Below are 17,623 nucleotides of genomic sequence, written 5' to 3' on the forward strand. Positions count from 1 at the left end.
AGGAGAAGGAGGGTGTCAGAGGATGAGATGGCTGGATGGCATCACTGATGCAATGGGCATGAACTTGGGTAAACTTTGGAAGATGGTGGGAGACAGGGAGGCCTGGCATGCTGCAGTCTGTGGGGTCACAGAGTCGGACATGACTGGGAAACTGAATAAGAACCTCATAGAAGTGAAATCCTGTAGTATTTGGATTTTGTGTGTGTGTGTGTGTGTGAGATTGGCTTATTTCATTTAGCAAAGGTTCTCAAGATTCATTCATGTTGTAGCATATTGAAGAATTTCCTTTCTTTTTAAGGTTAAATAATATTCCATTGGATGAATGTGCTACATTTTGGTAATTCATTCATTGATCAACTTGGGTTGCTTCCATGTTTTAGCTATTGTGAATAATGCTGCTGTGATTATGGATGTACAGATATCTGTTTGAGACTCTACTTTGAATTCTTTTGGGCGTATACCCAGAAGTGGAATTGCTGGGTCATGTGGTAATTCTGTTTTTAATTTTCTGAGGAAGTTCAGCACTGTTTGTAGGGAAGTCAGCTTCCCTGTCGGAGAAGGCAGTGGCACCCCACTCCAGGACTCTTGCCTGGAAAATCCCATGGGCAGAGGAGCCTGGTAGGCTGCAGTCCATGGGGTCGCTAAGAGTTGGACACAACTGAGCGACTTCACTTTCACTTTTCACTTTCATGCATTGGAGAAGGAAATGGCAACCCACTCCAGTGTTCTTGCCTGGAGAATCCCAGGGACGGGGGAGCCTGGTGGGCTGCCGTCTATGGGGTCACACAGAGTTGGACATGACTGAAGCGATTTAGCAGCAGCAGCAGCTTCCCAGTTGGCACTAGTGGTAAAAAAAAAACAAAAACAAAAACCTGCCTGTTAATGCAGGAGATACAAGAGATGAGGACTTTAATTCATAGTTTTATTAAAGTGTAATTTATATGGCCAGAGAATCTTATCTGTATGAAACTTATCCTTTCAAATTTATTGAGGATTGCTTTATGACCTAGTATATTGGCCATTTTTATAATTTTTTTTAATTCTTGAGCAGCTTATCCTTTAATTATTACATGAAAAAAATCTATATTTGTTTATTGGACCCAGCTGGTTAATTTTCTTGCCTAAACCTTTGGTTATGTTAGTCTCTGCTGACTTTCCATCTGCTTGGCCTGCCAACAATAAATAAGTGGGTGGATTTGTTGGTTTCTCTCAGAGGTCCTATTGCTTTTTATTTTATCTATAGTTGAGGTGATTTTATTAGGTTCATATGTGGTTAGAATTGTTATGTCTTCTTCATAAATTGGATCTTTTATCACTAAGTAGTAGGTCTCTCTCCATAATGATATTTTTGGTCTTAAGGTTTCTGTATTTGATTTTACTAAAGCTATATCAGCTTGCTTTTAGCTTTCATAAGATTATTTTATCTGTTTTCATCTACTCATTTTTAACTGCTGTGTGTTCTTATTCTTTCGGTATGTCTCTCACAATAGCACACAGCTATTACTTTGATCCAATTTGACAAGCTTTGACTTTTAACTGGCAAGTTTATTCTGGTTGCCTTTGTTGTAATTATTGAGATAGTTGGATTCATTTCAACAGTTTTTAAAAATCTGTTGTACTTTTTTGTGTTTTTCCCTCCTTTTTGGCTTTTAAATAAATGATCCCCCACTTTTCTTCCAAACAAGGCAAAAGCTTTAGCACACTCTTAGGCCTTTGATTTTTTTTTTCAACCTTCCCCACTGTTATTGTTGGTGTTTTCTAGAATTTTACTTTCAGGTTATTACGAACAGTCTGCCCCTCTGTATCTCTTGTAAGCACCCTCTCTTTCTTTTTAAGATAACTTTACCAAGATATTTGATCCTGTGTAAATGCACATTTCTTGCAGTATCTCTTGGATTTGTTTCTCTCCTATATGAATGTTTTTGTGGTGGTTTCTAATGGTGACTGCAATCTTGACGGTGAATCTAGTTAAATCTGATGTGCCAGGCAGTGTTTATAATGTTTTAAAGCAGTTCAGGTCAGGTCAGTCACTCAGTCGTGTCTGACTCTTTGCGACCCCACGGACTGCAGCACGCCAGGCCTCCCTCCCTGTCCATCACCAACTCCCAGAGTTTACTCAAACTTGTGTCCATTGAGTCGGTGATGCCATCCAACCATCTCATCCTCTGTCGTCCCCTTCTCCTCCCACCTTCAGTCTTTCCCAGCATCAGGGTCTTTTCAAATGAGTTAGTTCTTCACATCAGGTGGCCCAAAGTATTGGAGTTTCAGCTTCAACATCAGTCCTTCCAGTGAATGTTCAGGACTGATTTGCTTTAGGATGGACTGGTTGGATCTCCTTGTAGACCAAGGGACTCTCAGGAGTTTTCTCCAACACCACCGTTTTATAGTATTAAAGTAGTAATTTTATAATATTATTTGAATGCATATACAATTTTGTGTTCAAGGTTCGTTCCTTCATTATGTTAAGAATGTCACTGCATTGTCTCCTTAATCAGTCTGGCTATTGGGAAAAGTCTTACGTCAGTCTGGTTTTTGCTGTTGGTGATATGCTCTTCTTCTCTGGATCGAGTGTTGCCTTTGTTGTCTAATTTCCTTAAATTTTACCTAATGTGTCTAGGATAAGCTTTTCCTCATCTATCCTGTTGGCATTCAATGAAATTTTCCTGATATAGGGAAATTTTTTTTCCATTATTCTATTCCTTCCTTCTCCCAAGTTTAATTTTTTTTTTTTCTTGGATCTCTATTTGGATGTGACCCATCTACTTAGATCCTCCACTGTTCTTAAATTATATTTTGGTGTCTTGTTCTCTTCTTTTTGCTAGAAAAGCCCTTTAGTCTTACCCTCCAGCTCATCGATTTCTCCTGTGTGGATGTTACCATTTATCTTTTTGTGTTATTTATTTCACAATAATGTTTTTAGCTACTGCTTTCCCTTGTTCCCTTTTACCATGAAAAATTTTGTTTCATTTTGTTAATATCCTCTGTTATTTGTTTTGTTGTATTTATATTTCTCTTACAGTCTTGGTCTGTTTGATCGTTTTTTTTTTTTTTTCTATTGATATGAGTGGAGGGTTGAGGTTTTTTGGTTTGTTTTTGTTCGGGGAGGCACTAGATGTACTTCTCAAGGGCCTCCTTAGTTTAGCCAGTAAACTTCCTGCCCTGAGGATATGAGCTATTCTGTATGACACTACTTAACGGGAAAAGGTTCAAGGCCAGATCGTAGTCTTTGATAGGCCCAGAGAGCTCAAGTTGCCAGAATATCACAGTTATTCACTCATGTCTATAATCTTCCTCACCAGGGACCAGCCTAACCCTAAACCCTAACCCCAAATAAGTCTCTGGCATTCTCACTAAGTAAGGTCTTGATATTGTCTCTACTCAGGTCACTGACACTGCCTATGATAGTGGCCTGACTCTTTTTTAAAGACACTGATGCTGTCCTAACTCACTCCCTGTCACTGGTCATAACTATATCCTTGATGCTTGCCCCAAAAAAGGCCCTGACAATGTCCCTAAGAGCCTCAAATGCCCCTCACTATCCCCCTAATCCTGTCCCTAACTAAGCCCCTGATGCTGCCCTAACTAACAACCTGCCTCTTACTAGGGCCCTTAAGATATCTCCAACAGAGGCCCAAATACTGTCCCTAACTAAGGCCCTGAGGCTGGCCCTAACTAGTGTCCTGACTATGGCTCTAACTAATGCCCTGACGCTGGCCCTAACTGAGGCCCCGAGGCCCTTCCTAACTAAGGATGCTAACGTCAGACTGTAGGTTGTGTACTGTGAAATTCTAGGAGATGCTCTCCACCTAGAGCATGATGAGAACGGCATCTCCTGGAGTGATGTAATCCTGGAGTGATGTAATATGGAGGTCCAGCAGGCCTTCTGCCCTCGGGGAGAAGCAGGTTGGAAGGAAGCAATGACCCTCAGTGGGCGCTGGAGGAGGGAAGTGGAGGAATGGATGCCTGAGGCCAGACAGTCCCCCACTGTGGTCTTCAACTCCCAGCAGGACATTGACAGCTTCCCGCCCCCACCCCCCCACACCTGACCTCTAGTGAATTCCTGAGCTGGTTCTCTGGTGCTTCTATCACCAGATTGTTCAGTAAGGGGACAAGCAGTTATCATACTGAGGCATCAGTGCATAAGGGCAGCAAGAAAGCTTATCCGCCCACCACCCACCCCCGCTGGCTTTCTCTTAACTGCTTTCCTTCGCCAGTCCCCTTCAGCTCCACACTCCCTTCCCCGTACCAGCTCAAAAGGGACTGTCCATCATCCTGTGAGTTTCTCAAGATTGTCTTTTTTTTTTTTTAAGTTCCTAGATTTCTGTGTTTCTTCAGGGTTGATTTGTTGAAGGGAGCCAAGAACTACTACTAATTTTTTCACATTGGCAGAGTCCCCAGAGTAAAGGTCTTCTCTTTGTTTTTAAAACAACAACATTTATTTTTACACTTTCATTTTCTTATTGCAAAAGTAATACATGTTTATTTCAGATAAGCAAAAATAATATCACTGCTGCCCAACTGAAACTGCTGTCAACATTTTGGTTTGGCAACCCGCCTGTCTTTTTCACTTCTCACCCTAATTTTTAACCTCCCCTCTGGACTTTGTGTATTTCCCAACATCCTGACATATTTTGCTACAGAGTCATTTTTAGTTGCGTGATATTCCATCATCTAGACAAAGCATAATTTACCAGTTGTCTGTTTTTGACCGTCTGGATGCTTTCCTACTTCCCTTTGTTATGTATTGCTCGTTGATCAATACATATTTGTCGATGAATATTGTTCACATCCATGATTATTGGGGTTTTTTTTTAGTTTTTTGGTTTTATTTAGATTCCATGTTTAAGTGAGATTATGTGGTATTTGTCTTCTCTGTCTGACTTATTTTCATTTAACATGATGCTCTCAGGATCCATCCATGTTGTTACAAATGGCCAGATTTCCTTCTTTTTATGGCTGAATGATATTCCATTCTGTGTGTGTATACCACATTTTAATTATCCATTTACCCATGAATGGACAAGTCTGGGTTATTATAAATAATGCTACAGTGAACATAGGGTGCATATATCTTTTCAAGGTGATGTTTTCACTTTCTTTGGATAAATACCCAGAAGTGAAATTGCTGATCCTAGGGTAGATCTATTTTTACATTTTTAAAGAATCTTTGCACTGTTTCCATAGGGGCTGCACCAGTTTACATTCCTACCAGCAATGCACAGGGGTGCCCTTTTCGCCGCATCCTTGCCAACACTTGTTATTTCTTGTCTTCTTGATCATAGCCATTCTAACAAACGTGAAGTGGTATCATTGTGACTTTGATTTGTATTTCCTTGATGATTATTAACATTGAGCACCTTTTCATGAATCTGTTGGCCATTTGTAGACCTTCTTTGGGAAAAAATGTCTATTCAGATCCTCTGCCCATTTTTTAATCAGGTGGCTGTTTTTGTTTTTTTGATGCTGAGGTGTATGAGTCCTTTGTATATTTTGGATGTTAACCCTTCATCATATGTATCATTTGCAGATATCCTCTGCAGTTCAGTAGGCAGACTTAAGTCCACCATTCCCTTTGCTGTGTGCAGGCATGTTCCTTTGATGTAGTCCCACTTACTTATTTCTGTTTCTGTTGCCTTTGCTTTTGATGTCTAATCCAAAAAAGTCATCACCAAGATCAGTGTCAAAGTAAGCCCCTTGGACTCACTGCCTGTCTCCTCTTAGGAGTCCTATGGTTTCTCATCAAGATTTAATCCATTTTGAACTGAGTTTGATTTTTGTGTATGGCATAATAGGGTGGTCCAGTTTCATTCCTCTGCACTTGGCTATATAGTTTTCCCTGTCCTTTCCTCATTGTGTATTTCTGGCATCCTTGTTGTAAATTAGTTGACCACACATGCATGGGTTTCTCTCTGGACTCTGTTCTGTTCCATTGATCCATGTAGCTTTGTTTATTTATTTGGCTGCTCTGGGTCTTAGTTGCAGCACGCGGAATCTTTAGTTGCGGTATGTGGGATCTAGTTCCCCGGCCTGGGATTGAACCCAGGTCCCCTTCATTGGGAGTGTGGAGTCTTAGCCACTGGACCACCAAGGGAATCCCTCACGGGTCTTTTTTTTTATGCCAATATTATACCATTTTGATTGTTACAGCTTTGTAATATAGTTTGAAATCAGTGTGATGCTTCAAGGCTTGTTCTCTTTTCTCAAAATTGCTTTGACTGTTGAGATTCTTCTGTGGTGCCATACATATTTTAAGATTGTTTGCTCTCTTTCTGTGAAAAATGCCACTGGAATTTTGATAGAGATTGCATTGAAGCTGGAGATTGCTTTGGGTTAGGATGGTGCATTTTAGTGACGTCAATTCTTTAACCCCCGAACAGAGAACATCTTTCCGTTTATTTGTGTGGTCTTCAGTCTCTTTCTTCCGTGTGCCGTAGCTTTCAGTGTCTTCTGGCTATCTGCGGCTACTCAGGGTTGCCCCCACACCCTTCAGCTGGCTCAAGTGCTGCAGCCTTGGGGTAAAAGTTGTTGCCATACCCTGCTGGTGGGGATGGTAGGGTGACCAGCACCCAGTGCATCCGTATACAGTTCCCTAGAAGGCAGCCTCCCTGCCACGCGCAGGGCCCCCGCTTCTGCTCCTTGTCTAGGTGCCTCAGCTGCAGGCTAGCTTCCCTCCCACTTTGTACAGAACCTCCTCCTCTGTGCTCTTTGGGCTCTGGTCTCCTTAATCCATCCGGTCCCATCTGCACTCTAGCAAAGGGAGCACTTGGTGTTTGATCTTTTGGTTGCTTTTTTAGATCATTGTTTTTATTCTTGTTTCTTGTTAAGCTAAACCTGGTCAGTAGTAGTCCACACAGAGCCCATTTTCTATCCATCTTACAGAGTTTCTCCTTTCAGCCCTTCTCCCAGCCTCACTAAGAACAAGCAGGCTGATACCCCTCCCTGTTGTCTCTCCAGCCCAGCTCCACCGGCTGGAAGGCCTGAGGACCATCGGCATCACCACCAACGGCATCAACCTAGCCCGGCTGCTACCTCAGCTTCAGAAAGCTGGTCTCAGCACCATCAACATCAGCCTGGACACGCTGGTACCAGCCAAGTTTGAGTTCATCGTCCGCAGGAAAGGTGATCAGATGGAGTTCACGGTGGAGGGTGACCCTCCCAGGCCCTCGTAGCAGGGGAGCCGTGGCGAGTGCAAGGGGCCTGGTCTCTCCCTCTCTGTGTCTGGGCTCTCGCAAAGCCTAGACATTTATTCCTCCCTCCTCACTCTTGCTACATGTCTCTTTTCTCTGTGGCCACCCCCTTGAGGACATTTTGGGGTCAGATGCTAATGAACCGTGGTGACCAGCCTTCCCTCTGCCCTGCCGAGCACGGAGAGGGTTCCCAGAACACAGGACGTTCCATTTTAAAACCAAGACAGTCCCTGGGACGCTGGGACAAGTTGTTTACCCTGTAGTGAGGTCTGAGGAAGTGTGGGGCAGCCTGGGGGTGGAAGCCATCATCCTAGATGCCAGGGACAGGGCCAGTGCTGCCAGGTGGGGGGTCCCCCAGCACCCAGCGGTGCTCTCTGGGCCCCTCCTGATGTAGCAAGCCTCTTCCTTCACCCCCTGCAGCCAGCACATCCACGGCCGCCTCCTGCTAGGCTCCACCAGGGAGGGGCCGAGCTCTGGGTCTCACTGGACTGGCACCAGCTGTTCATGAGCCCTGGGTTGGGTGGGAAGTTCTGTAGAGGGTTGGACGCCCTTTGATTTGGGAAGGGGCGGTACACTACCAAGACTGCTCTGGAGGATCAGAGAGATGGGGGGAGATCCAGCTCTCCTTCCCCTTCTCTGGAAACAGCCTGGAGCTTAGCCCCACCTCCTCCTCCCGCCTCCCCGCCACCCCCCCCTACCCCCCCAGCAGTGTGTGACTTCCTGTTTATACCCAGCAGTGTGCTGAGGAAGCCTGGGGCAGTCTTCGCTTCCTGTGAAGGGCCGCTCTGGGCGCAGTGGAAGGACAGACACAGGACGCTGCTCTGCCTTATAGACTACGAAGGGCTGAGAGTGTGATGCCAGGGGACCACCTTTGCTGGCTGTGTGGTGTCAGTTCAGGCCTTCAGAGGGGACGAGAGAACTCTCTAGGGCTGTCTCTCCTAGTAGGGGCATACTGGGAGGACTTCAAGGAGGAGGCATTCCTGCTGGGCCTTGAGGGATAGGGCGTTCAAATCAAGGGAGCTTACTCTGACGTGGAGGTCAATTGAACCTGCAGGGTCTCTGAGGCGGGTGAGGTGGAAGGTGTAATTGGGAGCTTTATTTGCACCCACCTACCCACTATCGCCCACCCACAAACACTCCCCATACTCCCTGCCTCCTTGACTCCTTTCTTGGAACGAAGATTGGAGACAGTAGATCCTAATGTCAGATCTGCCCTCCCACTTGCACCTCTGTGTCCCCTGCCTCCTTTTGGAGGGAGAGTGCTTTACAGAAGAGAGATCTTTCCAACAGCATATTGTGTAAATGCTGCCCAGTCTTTGCTTTGTCGTCTCTTCCTGCTGTCTTGGGGGAGGGCATGAGAACTGACCCCAGTATTCTTGCCCAGAGAATCCCATGTGCAGGGCACCCTGGTGAGCTGCAGTCCATGGGGTCGCAAAAGAGCCAGGCATGACTGAGCGACTGAGCATTGCCGTCTTACTCCAGAAATGCTACGGGGAAGCCATGGAGGCCAGCTGGGGGGCAGGGGAGGGTCTGTAGGCACCTAGATGCTTGGATGCGTGAGTGAGCTGGGACAGGAGGAGAAGGCAGCCTGGGCCCGCATTCACTGCATTAACCACAGAGATGGGTGAGACTCACATGCACGGGACGTGCTTACCAGCCCGGCCCAGCGTCTGGGCCTACTAGGTGCTTGAGGAGAACGTGAAGAGTGGGTGAATGGATGCACTGGGGAGGAGGAAGCGCTGTGAGGGAGTTGGGGAACCTGCATTCTGAAGGATGAGTGCGAGCCCCCCCTCCTGCCCCCAGCCCAGTGGGTACTGCCTGTCTGTCTGGACCTCGGTTTCTTCCTCTTGACCATCAGTGGGTTCACCTAGATCAGGGTCCCCACACTGCAGCCCACCAGCCAAGTCCAGCCCCTGTGCCTGGCTTTTTACAGCCTGCGAGTCAGGAATGGATTTTGCTGATAGCATTTGCCATGAATTTAATGATAAGGAACATTCACCATGAATCCCAATTAAGCAAAATATTGTCCCTGCAAAAAGAACTTCACTCTTCCATTCTATTTGCAGAGCTGTGTTATAAGTTATACTCAATTATTATCATATTCTGAATTTAGTTAATGAAGCCTTTATGATACATGTCTACATCATACCCTCAATTTTGCCTCTTGGCCTACAGAGCCTAAAATATTTACCCTCTGGTCCCTGGACTCGGTGGTCTCTGAGGCTCCTGATGGCCCTAGCAGTTCACTGTGGGTGTGAGGTCAGGGGAAGAGGGAGGCGGTGCCTGGACCCTTGCTTCTCTCCCTGCGCACAGGCTTCCACAAGGTCATGGAGGGCATCCACAAGGCCATCGAGCTGGGCTACAGCCCCGTGAAGGTGAGGACTTCCTGCCTCCTCCAAGACAGCCTCCATCCCTGGCCAGAGCAGCTGCAGGGTAGCCCCCACTACCTTTGGCCCACTCCAACCTTGCCCCTGCTCCCCACAAGAGAGGGGAGAAAACCAGTGACCCCTGGGATCTTCCACCCCATGGAGAACTGGAGGAGAGCCTCAAGGAATGGGACTCTGGGTGGAGAGCCTAGGGAGATGCCAGAACCAGCCCTCCGCCCCGGAAAAAGAACACCACAGGGCTGACCCTCACGGTTCCCTCGTCCCACGACAAGGTAAACTGCGTGGTGATGCGAGGCCTGAATGAGGACGAACTCCTGGACTTTGTGGCCTTGACCGAGGGCCTCCCCCTGGACGTGCGCTTCATCGAGTACATGCCCTTTGACGGTCAGTGCCACAGGGCAGGGTGGGTGGGGGAAGAGGAGGCCAAGGCCTGTCCGCGGAGCCTGACCAGGGCCTTGCTGAGAGCACAGTGGCGGGCTGCTGAGGACCCCGGGAAGGGCTGAGTGGGCAGACAAGGTCTGGCCGCCCCTGTGGACGCTGCTGACGTCAGACCCCACTGTGTGTGTAGGAATTTCTCCACGGATGGTGGGGAGGGGTCTGGCAGGCACCAGGCCCATGGTGGGGATCGGAGGCTTCTCATGGAGAGCGTAGGTGTGGTTCCATCCCCCATTTCAGGCTGAGCCTCATGCCCTCCTGACCCAGAGGCAGAGAACTGGTTCCTGGGCTGCGGGAGGGTGAACTTGAAGCCCCGGCATCCCCATAGCGTGCAACTCAGTGGCTCCCACCCCCAACACAGGCAACAAGTGGAACTTTAAGAAGATGGTCAGCTATAAGGAGATGCTGGACACCCTCCGGCAGCAGTGGCCGGAGCTGGAGAAGCTGCCCGAGGAGGAATCCAGCACAGCCAAGGTTGGGGGCAGATGGAGGGGCTGGGGCTGGGAGGAGGATCATGCCACCACCGTAGGACCCTCGGACAGGAGAGCCGGCAGGGGCTGTGCTGGGGGCGGAGTCAGGGATACGGGACAGTGCTCTTTAAGCGGGAAGCGATCCAGGGCCATCATAGTGGACTCCCTGCTTCACTGACAGAGAGGAAGCCCTGACGTGGGTTAAGGAACTTGTCGTGGGGCACATTGGAGTAAGTGGTGGAGGGGACCTTGTCTGGCCCTTCCACGTGGCTGTCTCTGGCCGTGCTGCCCCCAGGTCCCTGAAACTTTAGGAGCCTTCATCTTGGGCAGGCCAGGCGCGGGCAGAGAGCTCAGGGTTTCTGTTGTCTGAGGGCCTTGCAGGCTGCTTTCTGCAGGGCTCCCTCGGAGAGGGAATAGTGTCAGATCTGATGTCATGGAGGGAGAGCTGGCCCACCCGCATCTCCTCCTCCACGCCCGCCCACAGGCCTTTAAAATCCCTGGTTTCCAAGGCCAGGTCAGCTTCATCACATCTATGTCTGAGCATTTCTGTGGGACCTGCAACCGGCTGAGAATCACAGCTGACGGGAACCTCAAGGTGAGTGTCTATTCCCCCACGGGACCCCCACCCCTCTGCGCTCTGTATGTTTCTTTCCAGCCGTGCCCCCTGATTGGAGGCGAGGCTCTCAGGGTACACAGGAGTGATGGTGAAATAGTGTCAGGTTTAGGGGGATCATGGGAGCAGCAGATGGGGGTGAACTTGTGGCTCCCATGGAACCGTCTCCCTGGTTCCGTCGTTGCTTAGGTCCCTGAAGTAGCTTCTGCTTGATCGGGAGCCGCTCTGTGGGACTCAGTGCCATGGAAGGTAGGGGGCCAGGCAGGGATCAGGGTGCCTTTTGCCCCCAACCCCTACCCCGGTTGCCCTTCCCACCAGGCCAGGGGCTCGTCCCTGAAACCAACATCCATTCCTCATATCTAATCAGCACGTGCTGTGCTGTGCTGTGCGTTCAGCGCTGGGCATAGCGGGTGGAAGGGAGGCACAGACGGGCCCATTTCCTATGGGCACAAAGGCTCCTTCTGAGACCAAGGAGCTAAGGGTGGTAGCATGTGATTCTTTGTCAGATGAGCGCGGAACACGCCTCTCTCCAGGTGCGGGGGAGGAGGCATATCTGAGGCTCACCCTAATTTGGGCCAGGGCAGGTTTCGGTCAGCTCTGGGGAGACCACGTGGAGGGCATGAGCGCTCCCTTCAAAGGTGCAGAGTGTTCTGTTGACGGCAGGGTGCTGTGCAGAGGTTTTTTACAAGGTGGACGTCGTATTTTAGGAAGAATCACTCCCAGCTTGAATTTGAAAATAGATGCCATTTAGTGATGTTCCAAACATAAGAGTTGAGGTGAAAGTGGGAAGGAAGAGAGAAAGAACTTGGAGACGCAGGTGAGGGTGGAGAGAGGGGTGCCCGGGTGTCTGGTGGGCTCTGGAACCTGCTTGGGGGTGGGAGTGCTGGTGGGCGGGCTTAGACCATCAAGTTGGGCATCAGAATGGAGCTGTGCAGCAGACGGTCATAAAGTCAGGGGCTGGATTCCCTGGCGGTCCAGTGGTTAGGACGCCACACTTTTACTGCAGGGTTGAGGGTTCAGTCCTGGTTGGGAAACTGGATTGGGGGTGGAAGAGAAGTGCAGACAGACCCATAAACTCCGACATACTGCGTGCCGTGGCTCAGCCAAAAACAAACCAAAGGCTTATCTGGGCTGGAGGCTAGGACTGACTGGGCTGTAGATGAGAGATGATGGCTGTGTCAGCCAGCCTCCCGCCCGCGCCCCGGCCCCAGCAAGGGGAGCCAGGATTCTGAGCAGGAAGTTGGGAACAGGCTGTTTATAGTGCAGGGTTCAGGGGGCCTGTTAAGGGGTGTCGATGCACTGGATGAGCCGTAGCAAACTGCTGTCCCTCCCCTGGGAGGAAGGGGCCCTGGAGGAGATGGCGTCCCTGGGGCCCTGGGAGAGCCGGAGCCCGGCGGAGTGGCCGCCCGGCCGGGGCTGTGGGCGGAAGCTCCACTGCCGAAGTGCCTGGCCTCTCCCTCCTCTCTCCTTCTGACCTCCCAACAGCCAACCCCCTGGGCAGAAGGCAGCTGGAGGGGCCCCCCCTGGCTGCAGAGAAGGGCAGAGAGTGGAGCTTCGGGGCTGCTGGGGAGCGAGGAAGGGCACCAGCTCACACGAGGAGGCGGCTGTGCCTTCCGTTTAGCTCTCGTTCACATCCTCTCCGACCATCTCAGTTTGTCAAAGATGCTTCGGTGCCTGTGTCCAGAGCGCCATGTACAGAGCTGGCACTTAGTAGGGACTTTATATGGCTTCCTGGGAGGTAGTAGCTATCTCGCTTTGTGGGACCGCCCCGTCCCCGCTGAGCCCAGAAGCAGCAGAGCATTGAATCAAGTTTGACCCCAGGATGCCGTCTCCACCAGCCCTCTGCTGATCATCCGCCAGTCAGGGACCACAGACAGAGTCGGGGCAGGCGGGCAGGGTCCAGGAGTGAAGGGACGGGGAGAGGATGGAGGGGAAATGGTCTGTGCGTGCCGGTCTCCCAGGAGACCGTTTGGATGCAGCTCCCACTGTCTGGGATCTGTTCTTCTGGCAGCCAAGAGGCCATTCCATGGAATGTCTCAGGAGAAGGTATGAATCTAGATTTTGATGCACTGTCTCTGTTGGCAATTAATTAATTTTTTAAAGCACACTCGACTGAAAGAAGCATACTAGAAGTCAGACACGGACCTTGTCTGGTTTTGCCTTCCTGCCCTTACAGCCCCTCTTGACTACTCCATCTAGCACCTTCGGCCTCTCATTGCAGGAAATCTTGCTTTGAGTCTGATCAGCCAAGGGAGGCCTCCTGCTCAGCCCAGGGCGGGGTTCTCCTCTAAGAGTGGGGGCCAGGGCTCAGGATCCAGAGGGTGTGTTGGCCTCACCCAGCATGTGACCCTCTCCAGGTCTGCCTCTTCGGGAACTCAGAGGTGTCTCTACGGGATCACCTGCGGGCAGGGGCCTCTGAGGAGGAGCTGCTGAGGGTCATCGGGGCTGCGGTGGGCAGGAAGAAGCGGCAGCACGCAGGTAGGGTGCAGAGAGGCCGGGCTGGGTGGCGAGTGGGCTGTTGGCAGCAGGAGGGAGGTCCGTAGTTTGGGGGCAGGAGGATGAGGGGCAGCCTGGCGGGAGCCTGGGGACCCCGTGTGGTCTGTGCTCTCCATCACTGTTCTTGGACCTCTTGACTTGGGGGCACAGTGATGCTTCTTGGCAGAGCAGAGCCCGTGCAAGACAAGGGAGCCCAGAGGCTCTGGGGCCGTTTTCATTGGGTGGGGGGAAAAGAGGGTGTCATTGCCTCTCGGTCATCCCACGCATTGTCTTCCACCGAGGCGGGGTCCTGGCACCCACACGTGCTCTGGGCTCTGTCGTGGGCGGCCTTGCAGTGTCCTGCGGGGGTTTGCTGGGGTGCATGTAGGTGAGCGCGTGGCCCCGCGGCTGGCACACCGCTGTGTCCATCGTGCGCTTAGTGAACTCTCTCCCTGCCCTCTTTCTCCCCCGCCCCCACTCCCCTCCCCCACGCTTCGCTCACCCCAGGCATGTTCAGTATCTCCCAGATGAAGAACCGGCCCATGATCCTCATCGGTGGGTGACCATCAGTACGTAACCGCGCCTCGTCACTGGGGGTCCCCTGGGGCAGGGCCCCTGCCATAAGGCAACCCCCGCCCCCCCGATCCTGCACTTCATCCTGAGGTTCTCATCCTTCATCTTTTCCTGCCCCATCCAGCCTTTACTGCTGCTTTTCTTCCCTTCCACGGCTGCCCCTCGCTGCATATCCAGAGAAGTCATCATCCTGTCTCACAAGAGATCAGGCTTGGGGAGTGGGGTGGCTCTAAGCTTATGATCGCTGCGGTAGTTGTCCCCTTAGAGTGGAGCTTCTGGTTAAGACAGAGACCTGTCCTCGGCTCTGGAATCTCCCGGCTCGGATGCAGTCGTTGTCTGTCCCTTCCCTTCTGCCCTGGGGACCGGGCCACGAGTGTGTCTGGATCATCAGTGCCGTTGGGCCAGGTGTCATGTTTCTGTGCTGGGCAGCGCTTAGGCAGCTCAGCAAGCATATTGCTCAGCTTTCCATGGAGGATGCAGCCAGGATCGCAGCTACCTAATTCGTGAACTCCCAGGAACTGAACATCTGTGCCCAGGGTGTTTCTAGAAGGAAATGGCAACCCACTCCAGTATTCTTGCCTAGAGAATCCTGTGGACAGAGGAGCCTGGTGGGCTACTGTCCATAGGGTTGCATAGAGTTGGACACGACTGAAGCGGCTTAGCATGCATGCATGCATTGGAGAAGGAAATGGCAGCCCACTCCAGTATCCTTGCCTGGGGAATCCCAGGGACGGAGGAGCCTGGTGGGCTGCCATCTATGAGGTTGCACAGAGTCAGACACGACTCAAGTGACTTAGCAGCAGCAGCAGCTCTTGGCAGCCCAGGAGCCACACCAGCCTCCCTCACCACAGCGTGCCATCGAGAGGGAAGCCGTGTCACCCCTCTTCTGCCCTCACCTCCACACCCTCCTCCTCCTGTATCAGGCCTTGACCCAGGCTGCCTTGATGGCAGAGAGTGGGGGATGCCTGGACAACCACCCCTGCCCTCCCATGGACAGAGGTTGCATCTGTGACGCTGACAAGTTAGGGGACCCAGAGCATGTTGGAAGGCTGGGAGTCGGGAGACCTGACTGATTCACAAGGAGTAAGGTTAGTGTCAGGATATAGAGTAACTAAAGTGGGGTCATTTTTTATAAAACCAAAAGTTGTCCAGAACAGAGCCGCTTAGACTTTCACACGCATTTGAATCCCTTAGGGATCTTGTTATTTCAGACTCGGATTTGAGAGGTCTAGGCTGTGTCTCTAACAGTTCTCAGAAGGTGCTGGTCCCTGGACCACCCTTTGAGTAACAAGAGCCTACAAGGTGGTTCCCCAGGCCCCTGAGACCATGTGAATCAGCCTGTTGCTTCGTGTGCACTTCTGATGTGCTTGAGATGTCATTGAAAGAGATTCATTATCTCCCTTAGAATCTTGTCTGCAAAGCAGATGATTACCGTTAGCCTGTCCTGGAAAATTTGAAGATGAGAGTAACTAATTGGTAATTCAGGCTGAGGCCTGGCTATAGTTTTAAAAAAATGAAGGGACAGAGTGGTCGTGTGATCAAGGCTTGCATGGTGGCAGCAGGTGGGAGCACCCCCACCCTCCACTGCAGGACAGGTAGAGACCCCAACCCTTGCTCTCTGTACCTCCTGGTGAGGAAGCCTGCATAGTTATATTCTGGGGGCCCCTTCTCTGTGGATCTTCTCTTTTCTGTCTTCTCACTGTGCTCTTGGCCCTTCATTCCACGTTCCCTGACATGAACGGGGGAACTCGGGGTGGGATGGGGAGAGAGTTGGGGGAGGAGGTGGTTTTGCAAAAGACCCTTTTGGACTGAGTCTCCTCGTCTGTTTTCATTCTAGAGTTATTTTTGATGCGCCAAGATTCCCCACCAGCCCTTCCAAGCACTTTCACGAACTCTCTCCGTGTTCAGGTTCTGAGACACAGAGTGAGTTTCTTCAGCCAGATGGTGACTTTATGGAAAGGAGGCAGGGTCCCCCAGGCCCCTCTTGTTGCCCAGCGGTGGCTGGGGTCCAGCCTCCCTCAGAGACACTTCAGTTCCCACCTGGAATCAGATGCCAACCCAAAGTGCCTTAGCCCAACAGGGCCCCGGGCTCCTGCTGCCTCCTCAGGACCTCTGCCAGACTCTGACCAACTGACCCACGTGGACACGGAAGGACGGATGGCTATGGTGGATGTGGGCAGGAAGCCAGACACAGAGCGGGTGGCCGTGGCCTCGGCCGTGGTCCTCCTGGGGCCTGTGGCCTTCAAGCTCATCCAGGAGAACCAGCTCAAGAAGGGAGATGCCCTGGCGGTGGCCCAGCTGGCAGGCATCCAGGCGGCCAAGCTGACCAGCCAGCTGATCCCTCTCTGCCACCACGTGGCGCTGAGCCATGTCCAGGTGCAGCTGGAGCTGGACCGCACGCGCCACGCTGCGGTGATCCAGGCATCTTGCCAGGCCCGGGGCCCCACTGGGGTGGAGATGGAGGCCCTGACCTCCGCCGCTGTAGCCGCCCTCGCCCTGTACGACATGTGCAAGGCCGTCAGCAGGGACATCGTGTTAGCAGAGATCAAGCTCGTTAGCAAGACCGGGGGTCAGCGAGGGGACTTCCATCGAATGTAGAGCTCCTGCCCCAGCTCTCACCCCCAAGCCGGCAAGGTCAAGCAATGGGATGCCGTTTCAACCCAAGGGAAAGAGGTCAAATTCCTTTCACCAGTTACCTTCAGCCGGTAGGAACCTGAAGCCAGCCTACCCCTTCACTGCTAAGATGACCTTCACTGACCTTCAGGATTTCCTGTCTTCTAAGAGAAAACCAGCAGGCCCTTCAGCCTTCCTGGACCCTTAGGTTGTGCCTGGGAGGGTTATCTAGCCTTGCTGGATAATCACAGTGTGATTTGTGAACTCTTTGAGACAATTAGTCGAGCCCATGACCTCCATTTCTCAAGTGGGTTTTCTCTTCTCCTCCTTTTCCTGGGAGGAACAAGGGCTCATAAGCAGAGGAACCCGCTCTGAGGAAGGGAACCCAGCTCGCCCCGGGAATGGATCACTTCTCTTTAACTGCAGCCCCGGCCTCTCCGCCGTGCTGCCTCGGAAAAGCAGGTTATCCCCCTCCCGTTGCCCGAGTCTGTCCCATCAGACACGCAGGCTTCCAGCTTATCAGTTGCACCGTCCTGCAGCTCCTTTCCCTGGCCCCTCCTCCTCCTCAGCAGTATCCCCCATGGGCCACAGCCCTGAGGCCTCCTGACCGAGCACACCTCCTGTACCCCTTCATCCTGGGACACACCAGGCAGGGGGGAGTGGTGGAGCTTGCCTTCACCCTCACTGTGCACAAAATAAAGCCACGATGCCAGCTTTGGATATACGGGAGTGAGGACTGTCTGTGCCGAGGTCACTGAGCCGTGATGTTAGGTCTGTCCTGCCGCCTATAGCCTCGCCTCCTGGAGGAACAGGAGCTGAGCTGCAGAGATGCTGGAAAAGGCAGGGGCACGCAGAGAACATGCTCTCCTC

General features: G+C 51.5%; 1 protein-coding gene across 4 annotated transcripts in view; it reads left to right on the plus strand.

Annotated features, from left to right (window-relative positions):
* MOCS1 (molybdenum cofactor synthesis 1) overlaps positions 1-17,473 on the plus strand; it is a 33,950-nt gene extending 16,477 nt beyond the window's left edge. For 2 of the 4 annotated variants that reach the window (XM_006074720.4, XM_044930444.2), the window contains exons 4-11: positions 6,955-7,119; positions 9,501-9,562; positions 9,847-9,958; positions 10,371-10,483; positions 10,964-11,074; positions 13,450-13,570; positions 14,075-14,122; positions 15,978-17,473. In XM_006074720.4, the coding sequence (XP_006074782.3) occupies positions 6,955-7,119; positions 9,501-9,562; positions 9,847-9,958; positions 10,371-10,483; positions 10,964-11,074; positions 13,450-13,570; positions 14,075-14,122; positions 15,978-16,738 (1,493 nt within the window). In that variant the 3' untranslated portion in view covers positions 16,739-17,473. Of the gene's footprint in view, positions 1-6,954; positions 7,120-9,500; positions 9,563-9,846; positions 9,959-10,370; positions 10,484-10,963; positions 11,075-13,449; positions 13,571-14,074; positions 14,137-15,977 lie in introns of all 4 variants that reach the window. The other 2 variants (XM_044930447.1, XM_044930443.2) reach the window with 2 other exon arrangements.
* Positions 17,474-17,623: the final 150 nt, after the last annotated feature.

The sequence above is a fragment of the Bubalus bubalis genome, chromosome 2, assembly GCF_019923935.1.
Source record: "Bubalus bubalis isolate 160015118507 breed Murrah chromosome 2, NDDB_SH_1, whole genome shotgun sequence".
Taxonomy (NCBI): domain Eukaryota; kingdom Metazoa; phylum Chordata; class Mammalia; order Artiodactyla; family Bovidae; genus Bubalus; species Bubalus bubalis.